Source organism: Pteropus vampyrus, unplaced genomic scaffold (genome assembly GCF_000151845.1).
Source record: "Pteropus vampyrus isolate Shadow unplaced genomic scaffold, Pvam_2.0 Scaffold335, whole genome shotgun sequence".
Taxonomy (NCBI): domain Eukaryota; kingdom Metazoa; phylum Chordata; class Mammalia; order Chiroptera; family Pteropodidae; genus Pteropus; species Pteropus vampyrus.
In genome coordinates, this window is record NW_011889116.1 from 4691210 (window position 1) to 4703787 (window position 12578).

At 40.0% G+C, this 12578-nt stretch overlaps 1 protein-coding gene across 3 annotated transcripts in view; it reads left to right on the forward strand.

Moving 5' to 3' along the window:
* TMEM255A (transmembrane protein 255A) overlaps window positions 1-11877 on the forward strand; it is a 46939-nt gene extending 35062 nt beyond the window's left edge. For all 3 annotated transcript variants that reach the window (XM_011378252.2, XM_011378253.2, XM_011378254.2), the window contains 2 exons: window positions 2411-2554; window positions 9092-11877. In XM_011378252.2, the coding sequence (XP_011376554.1) occupies window positions 2411-2554; window positions 9092-9250 (303 nt within the window). In that variant the 3' untranslated portion in view covers window positions 9251-11877. The remainder of the gene's footprint in view (window positions 1-2410; window positions 2555-9091) is intronic.
* The last annotated feature ends 701 nt before the right edge of the window (window positions 11878-12578 follow it).

A 12578-nucleotide genomic window follows, 5' to 3' on the forward strand; every position in this document is an offset into this window, starting at 1 on the left:
CCCCAGAATTGAAACAGCAATACACACTCTTATATGCACACACAAATAGAGTGCCTAAATTTATTGTAAAATCAGAATTATTGATTTAAAACATAACTAGACCATTATTTGGGGCCACCTCTTTTGTTCCTTCCATATCCAACTCTTCACTTCACTTCCTTCACTCCCTCATCCTCTCTTATTGCCATGTTATCTCTACATCCTCTACCCTTGAATTTCTTCTCTCTGTGGCTTTCCTGTGCTGTTCAGTCTTCCTCTCATGTTTCTTCTGTGTTTATTTCTCTCTAAGAGTCAACTTCCCTTCAAAGATTCTTCTGGACCCTCAGCCTTGCTAAACACACACAAAAAATTATAGGTAGAGTTTACATTGTGTGATTGTATCTCTATGGTTGGGCTTAATTTATTTGCATAGAAGAATTGGTTTCATCTTGCAGGACCTGGAGGGTGTGTTTTTAGTTGACAGAAGGCCTAGGGAACAGAATTTCTGGGACTTCCTCAGGGATGAAATTTCTTCTTAGAATTCTGGTGGAGAGATAAGGGCATTTCTGAGCATTCTTCCTTCATAAAGCAAGCCAATCCTGGAAATGGCCAAGATCTCAGCCCTCTCCCACACATGAGCTAGGCTGACAAACATTTTTCTGGTTGTCTGTGAGCTGCATTGTAATGACTGAGGTTTGTAGCTCTTCAAACCTTTTTGAAATGTAAATAGTACCCACTCCAAGGAAGAGAGCAACAGAACTGTGTTGAAACTTGCTACAAGGGAGTTTCCTCTGCCAACACCCCAACATGGTTGCCTGTGCCACTGCCAAAGTCTGCCCACACATTTTCATCACTTGAGAGGAAGCTTCTGCTCTCCATTAATGTGGAGTAGATGTGTACCAGAAACAAGACACATTGATTTTGCAGATAGCTCTCGATTATCCACACAAATGGAGGAGGTGTCAATGACATGGAAAATGAAAAAGAAAAAAACATTTGTCTCACACCGTGACCCATGTTGCACTCAAGAGGTACAAATCACAGTCTTGTTTGGGAACTAATGAGCAGTGATGACTTCCTTTAGCAATGCTTTGGCCCCGTTGGGAGCAGGACTCCCATCCTGGACAAGATTAGCTTTAACCGTTGAAGGGCTACACAAACTACCATGTTATAAAAATGGCATTTGATTCTTTCTGCATTGTTTTGTTTGGGGAAAAAAAGGGAGATCAATATATTCTGCTTTGTCTTTCATGGTTTCTGTGCACTGCTAGGGTTTTGCTTCCAGCCTGCGAGGCTGATGAGAAATAAATATCCTTCCTATCTGCATGAGAGCTCCTTAGCAAGGTTGGAATCTGTGGGAATCCGCACAACTTTTATAAACGCTTTGTGATTCATCACATTTCTGTCACAGCAAGAGCAGTAGCCTGTTCAGCCTTGTCTATTTGACATTGTGTATTTTAGGTCTTATTTTTTTATTTTTCTTTTTTGTTTTAAAAAAATATGTACATAAACTATTTCAACTTTTTTATAAGTTTGAATTTTTCAAAGTAAGTTGGGGGAAATGACACAAGTAAAACGTATTAGTTGTAAAAACTTTAGCCGTATGACAGAAAGTGAAGAGTCCCTATTTACCTCCTAATACTACTCTGCTCCCCAGAGATAGCCACAGTTAACAGTTTGTTGTAACTCTTTCCAGATTAATTTCCTTTTGTTTTAAAACATATATACATATATAATTGTTTGGGTCCTAATTTATAAATTGGGTTCATGCTATATTAATAGAACATGGTGGCTTCTATTTAAAAGACTTTATTTTTTTAGAGCAGTTTTAGGTTCATGACAAAATTGAGAGGAAGGTACAGAGATTTCCCATATATGCCCTGCCCCTACACATGCATAGCCTCACCCATTATCAACATCTCCCACCAGAATGGTGCATTTGTTACCAAGGATTAACCTGCATTGATGCATCATAATCACCCAAAGTCCACAGTTTACCTTATGGTTCATTCTTGGTGCTGTACATTCTATGGGTTTGGGCAAATGTATAATGACATATATCCATCATTATAACATTACACAGGAATATAAAATAATATTGAATGTCAACTCTAGTTAAAAAATAAAAATAAAGACATCATTCAAAGTATTTTCACTCCTGTAAAAATCCTCTGTGATCTGTCTATTTATCCCTCCCCCACAACCACAACCCCTGGCAACCACTGATCTTTTTATTAATTCCATAGTTTTGCTGGTGGCTTGTTTATTTTTGTTTGTTTGTTTTAACAACATATCCCAGACAATTTTCTCTGTCACTAAATTGTTTATCAATAGCTGCATGGTATTCCATAGTATAGATGTACCACAGTTTATTTAACCATTTTCCTAGTGATAAAAGTTAATGTTGTTTCTAACATGTGGTTTTCTACAGAACCCAACTCTCCCAGCACTGAACTGTTCTGTTGAGAATGCCCATTCGACTGTTTCTTACTATGCTCGTCCTCAAGTGGCACCCTACAATACCTACTACCATAGTCCTCCTCACCTGCCACCATATTCTGCTTATGACTTTCAGGTATGTTTTGAGAGAAAAAAAAAACTCTCCATTACTCCTGCTCTCACTCATGCTCTCTTGTTCTCTCCCTAATTATGGACCCTCCCTAATGTGTATGAAGTTACCAGGCTCTTTATCTCTAAAGGCCTTTAGCAGCCTTGGGTACCATTGACTAACATAAGAACTATGTAAGCAAGCAATGATAGAATAGATGGGAAAGGTGAGAAAGGCACAAGAGAAGAAGAAACGGAGAGATGGAAGCAAAGGGGAGACAAGGAAATAGGATCGAGATATCCAAAATTGCCTTGACCTACACCCAGGAGAAGATGGCACTCATTAGTACCTTGCCATGGACCCCTGATGAACAGTGGCTATTTCCATTCCTCTGCCACAGGGAGATGCCTAGTCTTGCTCCTTAGCACAAGGATATTCTGAGCTATACAAGGGTTTGAATCAAATCTATAAGAAATCCCTTCTTTTTCTCCAGACTTCTTAACTAAGACGACATAGAGAAAATATTTTTTATAACATTCCCCTCCCCTTTGTTGTCCTATTATCACATAGGTCAAGAATAGTGTTACCAAATTTGCACTTTCCCTTTTTCCTTTTGAGCCAAGACTAAGCACAGAAAAACAGAACCGGAAAAAAAATGAAAAGAAAAGGTGCTTAATTAAAATGGATTCATTGTGTGCAGAGCACTGAACTAGGCACTTCGGGAAAACAAATAAAATGGTCCTTTAGGCATTTACAGTGATTGTAAACCCTTGAGCACAGAAGGGTGGGATTATGCTAAAATCTGGTTAATTCAAAATTTGGGGACCAAAAGAAATACCTTCGAAGGGAAGGAAGCACATAATAAATTTCTTCTATTGACTAAGAGCCCATAAATGCTCCAAGGGGACATAAAAACATGAGCGTTTGGGGGTGCTTTCAATTAAACAGTCAGTTTGAAAATGCAAAGCCCTTGGTTAACATGATTTCAGCTGCATATTAACGAAATAATTGAAACTGAAAAACCCCATTTGGTTGAATAAAGTACATTTTTGTTTGGTTTAGATACTTTTGGGGAGGTCCAGGACTCTTTATTGCAATAGTAATACAATCGACCCTTGAACAACGTGGGTTTGAACTGTGCGGGTCCACTTATACGTGGATTTTTTTCAATAAATACACAGTTGGCCCTCTGTATCTCAGGGTTTCACATCCACAGATTCAACCAACTGCAAATCGAAAACAATATTTTCCACCTGCAGCTAGGAATCCGCAGATGTGGAAAGCTGATTGATTATGCATTATTCTATGCCATTTTATATAAGGGACTTGAACATCCATGGGGGGTCTTATAACCAATCCCTCGTGGATATTGAGGGACAGCTGTACATATAGTGTGAACATAGATTCGTTCACTGTTATAAAGTACAATATTAGAACAAGGAGGCATCCATTAAAGCTTGGAAAAAATAATGTTAGAACTTGTTTTAGAGCCTATGTATTCACAGATAGACAATTCAGGGAACTTATTACCCAAATAGATGATGTAGACTGGAAAACAGAATATGTTCAAAAAGCACATAAATAATTTCAGTAGTAACAGAGACAGAAAAGGAATCCTTTAAAAGGATCCAAGGATGTTGAAGCTAACACAAGGAGGGGCACCATTCTCCTGGGGACCCTATGATAAAAAGTCATCCAGAGATTGAGGACCCACTGTAGGTTCAGCCAAAGAGGCTGCCTCCATTTTTTTTTTGTATATCAAAGTAAACTATATCAATTATATTGATTTTATGAATGTTCACTTTATAATAAGCCTCTTAAGTAAGAACAGCAATCTCCCTGGTGATGGTTGCTGCTGACTCTAAGATAGGAAGCCCCTCTTTAGGATATGCAGCCATCTCTCTCTCCATTATTCCTCATTCAAACACTACCCCCGGGGATGAAAGCACGATTGACAGTGCCACTGGCGACTCAGGCTGGTGATTTCAGTTCAGTCAATGTTTACTCTGTGTTCCCATGTGCCAGGCACTGTGCTAGGAGCTGTGGATAGAAAGTGTGAATGAGACATGAGGGGATGGTCGAAGACAGCAGTGGAGACAAAAAAGTAAATAGACTTACCCAGAGTGCTGTGGAAACCAAGAAACAGGGTACCTAACCCAGTGAAGGGATCTAAATCTAGCCACCCCACCCAGACCTATGCTGTGGGCTAATAGCAGGGCCTTCAGAGGTTTGTGGAGGCCTCTAATTTTAATAACAGCTTCTATTCATCGAGTGTTTACTACGTATGAAGCATTGCGCTAAGTGCTTTACATATATTATCTCACTTACTCCTTTGACGGAAATACTCTTGTCACTGACATGTTTAAGATGAGATGGCTAAGTCATGGAGAAAGTAAGTAACTTTCCCAAAGTCACAGAGATAGCAAGGATTTGTGTACGGGTCTGTCTGACTCCAGAGATTGGCTTGCAGATTCTTTGGAAAAGCTGTAAATCTGAGCACAGCACAGGTCTTTGCCTCAGTTAATTTTAGGATATTTACACTTTCTACTGGTTTAAATTCTGGGCTTTCTAATTATGACTCAGAAAGGGTCTCTTATTGCATTATTAAATTGCTCCCCACTGCAGGGGCTGCTGGGACACTTCTTATACTTCTCCCAGTTCTTTCCCTAGGTTCAAGCTATGTTTTGATTTTCTTTTTGGGAGACTCTGTAGTTGTATGGTGGGGTTTTAAGGGTTATGTTAAGTGATTTGCTTCCCTCCAGAACTTAAATGGTGTTTTGTTCTAGTGTTTGAGTTGAGCTTTCCTTTGTTCACCAAGTTCTATTTCCTTATGGTTTCATAGGAGGTATTACTAGTCTTTACCCAAGAAAGGCTAGAATATAGGGGGAAATCTGCTCATGTTCCCAGGTAAATAGAAAGCAGTCAGCAAAATGTATACCATCTCTGACAATAAAACCACCAAAAGCATAGACCTACCCCCTGTCCCCTCCCCCGCCAAAAAAACAAAGCTCCCTGTGCTCTTCTCAGATTGTAAAAGGGCCCAAATTATAGTAGGAAAACTGACCTTTCTAGACTTTCTTCTGAATGACTTCCCATTCTGGTCATTTCCAAATAGGACTATTTATGTGACTTAGAGTTTGAAGACTTCTGCTTCCTTTTTACCCCAAGGCTGATAGAAGGAAGAGGAAAGAAATTTATAGGGTTTTGTTTGAACCCCTCAAAGTCATCCCCTTACTGGGTAGCTGTCCAGTTAGGAAGCTTGGGAAGCAGTTCTTGTGGTCAGACATGAGCAAGTACTTGGGTCTGGTCAGCTGGTCAGGATGCTGTGATACTGAGCTTGGAGAAACAGTATTCTCTCAAACTTTGGGCTTCAAGGTATCCTTGCTTCTAATGAACTCCCCGTTCCCCAAGGCGGGATGGAGATAAATTGAGACTACATTTGCCACCCTGCTCAGCTCCCCAACACTCACTTCCCTTGCCCCTCACACCCATTTCCCCATTAACCATCCTTCAGCTTCAGCCAAGTAGTCTAAAGTGCCTCTGTTTATGTTCTTTATTCAGTCACATGAGGTTTCATCTTTGCCATGAAAAATGACCTATCATAAATTGGGCCCATTTAATGAAAGGCTTGCTTTAGTCCTGGGGGAAGCAGTATATGGCACAGGTTACTGCTGCCACTGAACTTCTTCCATTTATTTCCTTTCTCCTGACAAGGTTTTCCTTTCTTCTCCTCCTTTCTCTGGTTTCTGACCTCTCTCCCCTGTTTTCTTTTTCTTCCTTTTAGTCACCTTTCTCTCCATCTCCCTTGGCTTTGCTTTCTGGGGCAGAAACAGAGGGGGAATGCAAAGAACCAGGAGATCTTGGATTTTCCCCTAGGGATACAGCATCTCTTGCTGTTAATCTTAATCACCTGGCCAGTGCCAGCGCTCTTTTTGGAGTCACTGCCTCACAGTGCTCTTGAAGAGAGAAGCCCCCTGATACAGAAATGCACATTGGTCTTGAAGAGTGTGGGTCGGCCATCCAGCAGAGGGAAGAAGGCAGGCTAAGATAGGAGAGGAGAGCTGTGTGTGTCCTAAAAAGGTGGCGCTCTTCTTGTAGCACCATCAGCCTGGTAGGCTACCCTAGACCCTAAGAAGCAGCTCAGGAAGCTCGAGCTGATTAGGCCCAGCAATAGGCTCTTTAGATGCTTTTCATGTTTTGTGATGTGCAAAGATTGAAAGCTCTGTTCTTCTGAGCTGCCTGTCTCATTAGTAAAGTCGACTTTTAGGAACCAAAATGTACCAGGCCAGCTTCCCCGCTGCAACAAAACCAGATTTTTCCCAAGGTTCCTGCCTGTTGCTAGGAAACTACGCACTGGTACTGTGGGCCTTCTCCCCAACCTCAACCAAAGCCCCAAGGGTGTGTGGACTGCAGCCAGTGAGCTCCCTATCTCTTCTAGGAGCCCTTCAATTATCGTTATCATTAAGACTCCCAGCATCCACAAAGGGAAGTGAGAATCATCCCACCCCCTTCCTCTCTAACAACTTCCCAAACATGAAACTAAGAAGTGAAAACCGAAGGCCGTTGTGCCATCTCCTTTTATTATCAAAGTATACAACTGCTACCCACAGCAGCTGCTGTCCACAGAAGCCTTTCAAAGCCTCTTGGGACAGAACTGCCTCTAGCTCCACTATAGGAAACTCACCCCTCCCTTCTGTGGCTGGGAACACCTAAAACTGGCCTCCTCACACTCACCATCCTGGAGCGAGATTTAGAAGGGCAGAGTACCACACCCTTGGCCCAGAGATCTTGTCCCTGGGGGTTTTTGCCCTCTTCTCTGGTTAAGAGGACAGTGTTCTTAGTTGAAGAAAGCAACAGAAGAGGAGAAAGGGAGGGAAGGAGAAATAGAGAGTTCTGGGATGTGGAGTTGGAAACTAGCAAATCATGATACTGATGTCTTAAGAATGCATATCTTCTTGGGGAGAGAAGAAAAATTGAGATTTTAGAAAGGAATCTGTCTTGTCTCTAGTTCACAGCTTCAAGTTGTTTTGCTTTGAAAGGCTCTGCAACTTCTATGACCCTGTCATTCCTTCACTCGGGGAAAAATAATAGATGGGATGGGGGAGGAGCGGGATGATGGCTTCTACAGTCTCTTCTCAGTCCTAACATTACGTGGTAAGGGGCAGATATTTCAATCTTTCAAGCAAGACCTAGAAAACTGGACGTACTTTTCTAAGGGGTATAGTGATCAGGACTGGGGATAGGGAGAATCAGCCAACTGGTCTCAGACTCCAGAAACCTTATGTCAAAGCTGACTCTAGATTGCTCCGGGCCTAGAAAATGACATGATCTACTCAGATTCTAGCCAGCAAAACAAAACAAAGGTGTGACCTCCCCAAACAGCACTTGAACTCTTGAGAACTTTTGGTGTGAGTCTTTTTTTTTTTTAATATACCAGTTCCTCCTAGAGTTGAGACACGACAGAAAATTACAATTCTCCAGCCCTGTTTGTTGGCTTATGTTTGCTCTTCCTGAGAGCCGAAAACTGGCCTCTTATATCTTGCCATCGTTGTAGCCCCCTCCAGCCTTCAGGACTCAGCCGTGCTCCACCACTGGAGCAAAGCAATGGTCCCTACAAGGTGTGACCGTATTCTTTGAAAATCGATTTCATTTAAAAAAAAAAAACATGCTAAGTTCATCTTATTTACTCCTGAAGTTATAGTCACTCATTCAACATTTATTGAGTACCTACTACTTGCCAAGCTCTGTTCTGAGCCCTGCGGGATAGATACAGCAATGAATTAAACAGGCCAACTCTCCTTGAGCAGGAAAATCATTAGGGTCAAGGATATACGTGGGCCAGGGAAAGAGAAGTGGCAAATGACTCCTAACATGCCAATTCACTGAGTATTAAATGCATATCTGCTCCCTTCCCAAAGACCACCAAAGTTAGACAACACAAAGTAAAATTAAATCCTCAGTACATCTGCAACCTGACAAATTGCCCCTCCTCCTTATCATTGGTATTCCCACCTCCATGCCTTTGTTTCTCTTTGCTCTCCAACCTATGCTGCCCTTGGGGGTGGTGGGCTACAGTTAAGATGAAATCGAAATTGTTGGACTTAAAGTAAGACCCAGATCCAAGAAAGACACCACCTTCTGACCTTAGTTTCTGTTTTATTTTTTGTTTTGTTTTATGAGGTGGGTTCTGTGGTATTTTCTTATAGCAAAGACTTTTCCAGGTATTAACAACTTAACCTCAAATGTTCTTAGGGCCTAAACTACATTTTTGAAGATTAATTGGGATGCTGTTGCCATCGCTTAGGGAGAAGTATTGAAGGCTTGAGTTATAAACATGGAAAAAGCATTCAGAGAGAGGGGTAGGAGGAGTCCAAGATAGCTCTGCATGAGCATCACAGCCTGAGTGACTGAAAGTAATACCAGCCCAGTTCCATGCCCCTCACTGACTTTGTGGGATTTTTAGGAGCTCTTTCTTGTTCCTAACAGAAACAAACTTGATCCATATTCATTTTGGGAAAATCGCGACTTCACTGCCCAAACTGATGTTTTGTTTTCATTACACAGCATTCCGGTGTCTTTCCATCCTCCCCTCCCTCTGGACTTTCTGATGAGCCCCAGTCTGCCTCTCCTTCGCCCAGCTACATGTGGTCCTCCAGCGCACCACCCCGTTATTCTCCACCCTACTACCCGCCTTTTGAAAAGCCACCACCTTACAGCCCCTAAAGAGGAATGCCTGCCGGCTCTTGGGATTATTGTGGCTTTTGCATTTCTGCTTTAGTGAATTGTGTAGGGTACACAATTTAAAGTGTGATTCTTATGCAGTTTCAAGTTTTACAACGGCCTGCCAGGCTAGGGAAAGATAGCAATGAAACTTGTTTGTTATCAATGCTGAGCAGGGGTGGCTAGGCTGAACCCAGGACTTCCGAGAAGGGCAGCACACACAATCTAAGCAAGACTGGGGAGCCAGCCCAGGAAGAAACTTGTCATGTTTGGACCTGCATTACCCCATGGCTCTGCCTCTGTATTCAGCAGAAGTGTGGTCGCCATTTGTTTCATTTTGTGTAAATGTAGTGTTGTCTTCAGGCCCTTGGCAGATTGCCACCCTAGTACCTCGGCTGAAGTACTACTGGCTTATAGGCCCTATCTTTCCCTACCACTAAAGTCAGTTCCTAAGAAAAACTTCCCATATGATGGGGCTGCACGATAGTTCCAATACAGAAAGTTCTAGCTAAGATTTTGTTTGCTTGTGTCTGGATGTTGGGAAAAAAAAACTGCCCATTAACTCTCTTTTCTTCTGAGTATTGTAAAAATTGCTGTCGTGATCATTCAGCTCAGCTTGTTACTGGTACCTCCCATAGGGAAAAGTGCAATATTCCCTCGAATAGTGGGGAACAGAATTGATCATCCTGGAAGGACTGAAATTCACAGAGCAACATGTGAGGTGTTTTAAGTATATGTTACACATCTGTTAACTTAGGAGACAGTGGTTCTAACACATGTTGCAAAGTATTACAAAATACATTTGCTACAGGAGATATAAATCTTATGGTTAAAATTCAGAGTTAAAAAATGCTAGATTAGGTTCTTGGGTCATGGTATGGTTACTAATCCTTGTGACTATTTAATCTTCAAATATTGTGCTGCGGCCCCAGCAAACCGCACATATCCTGCACCCCACTCCAGAAGAATCATCAGTATTTAATGCCACTGCTCTTATTGGTCTCTTTTTCTGTTAAGACCAATCATGACAGCATTCAAGATTATGAAAGTGTTACAATGCCGCTTTTAAGTCTGCAAAAACTCAAGTGCAGCCAACTTGACAAATTCTTAAGTGTTATTGTAGATTTAAAATCCATTTGACACATTGTGGTAGGTATTCGTATAGTTCTTCTAATTAGACATAGCTCTAAACCGTCACCCCGATGGATTTAACACTTTGACACCTATGCCTCCACTTCAAAATGAACACATTCATTGTGATCTTATGTTAACCTAAGGATTAATTTAAAGGGAGATTGATAATCCTACACTTCTATAATGTAAAAATACAGGGGCTACGGGAGGGTACCTAATTAGACAGTTCTGCAAACACTGAACACATATTGGAAAATTTTCCAGCCAATTTCGCTACCTCCAGACTTGATGGATTAGAGGTAGCAGGCAAATGCTGGTGCTCCTATCTACCTTGTAGACACCCAGCCATCAAGAATTATCAAGGCATAACAAGTGCACTCATTGTTCACAGTAAATGTTTGCAAAACATTAACTTTCAGCACCATGATGTCTCATCCAGATTTTGAATCTGAAAAACGATAATCTTTTTGCATTATATAAAATCACTATTATTTTCTACAGTTCTCAGCATATTAAACTTCTATTGGATTTCAAAAAGGGACTAATAACCAATTGACTTACAAATATCAACTTCTAATACTGTGATTTTTTTTTGCTGTTTACACTTTACCTTTTGCTTTAATGTATATTTAATTTTTTAAAAGCACCATTACAGTATATTTATCATATTTCTTAGTGTTAAGATTCTGACTCATTTCTATGTATTTTTCTTACTTTACAAAATAATTTGAAACAGTATAGATTTTGTAACACTTAATTTGAGCTTTTTTATTACATTGAATTATATAAAATGCATGTTACCTTAGAAAAATTAATATTTGCTGCTTTGCTCTTTTGCAAAACATTTGCTGTAATGAAGGAATTTGTATTTCCAATACGTCCCTTGACTGCATTTTGTAATATTTACTGCTTTATGCCTAATTCTGCTTTAAAATATTGAACTGGGCATGAAACATTAGAATATTAATCCAGAACCCATATAAACTGGATGTTGCTTAAAATCTGTATCACTGCCATGTTGGAAACCCAGACTGCTTTTGTGATGTTTCAAATTAATAAAACTATCCTCCTCCTTATCCATTTTCATGGAATCTATGAGTGTGACAAACACTCTAAAGCGACTGACAGCAGCTGACTCGCTTTTGACTATTATGGTTCAAGATACATCAGACATGCAAATAACCAACATGTGAAACCTAATGGGAGATTATGTCATGCTGTCATTAGAAACATAGCTCAAATCTCGCTATAAAAATTGAAAAACAACAGAATATAAAAGTCTATATAATTTCGAAAATATAATCTTGTAAAAATGCACTCAAAAATCAGAATTAAAATGTTTTATTTTTGCTGTAAGAAGCTCTATGAACTAATCAGGTAACAATAGTTAATGAAAAGTAGAACTTAAAGTTATGATAGGAAAGATTGTACAAGTATGAATATTACAGTATTGGTGGAAATGAACAAGGTTTCATATGATTGACAGAGGTGAAGAAGTCAGTGCTGTTGAATTAGCAATTAATTCTTTAGAATATGCATGCCTTAACCACTCAAAATACCTTGATCGTTTTTTACCATTTGTTTTACCTTTTTGGTACAATGAGAAAAAAACGCTGCATCAATTCCTCATAGTAGTTGTATGTGGGGGATCATTACTACCAAAATGATAATGATCATTTAAAATATACTTTAAAGTGAATCTTTCAAGATTGCTATGGTATTTTAAAATCTGCTTGGAGAATTTTCACTTTCTGTCATTTCTTTTAACAAATTGCTATTTCAAACAGTCCCTACCCAGAATATTTACAGGTAATTTATCATAGGAGGAAATTTGAAGCCAATTTGAAAGAAAAAAAATGAAGTTAGCCAGAAAACTGAGTATAAAATAGAAAAAGCCCATTGTCAGTTTTAAACAGCATCTTGCTGCAGATTTCCAACCCAATAAATACTGGGAGTGCAGAGTTTTAGCCTCAAAGGAGTATTCCACATGAATTCCAAACTTTGGATGTAGAAACTTTTAGAAAAACTGAAGACCCTAACATACCTGCAAGTGATAAGTCTTCTGGCAAAAATACAATTTAATTGTTCAGTTTTCCTCCTCCCCAAAACTCCAGAAGATACCTTTAGTAAGCAGTTTAAATTTCATACTCAGAATTTACAGAGAGCACAGCAGCAGCAACAGCAGCAAGTATACATT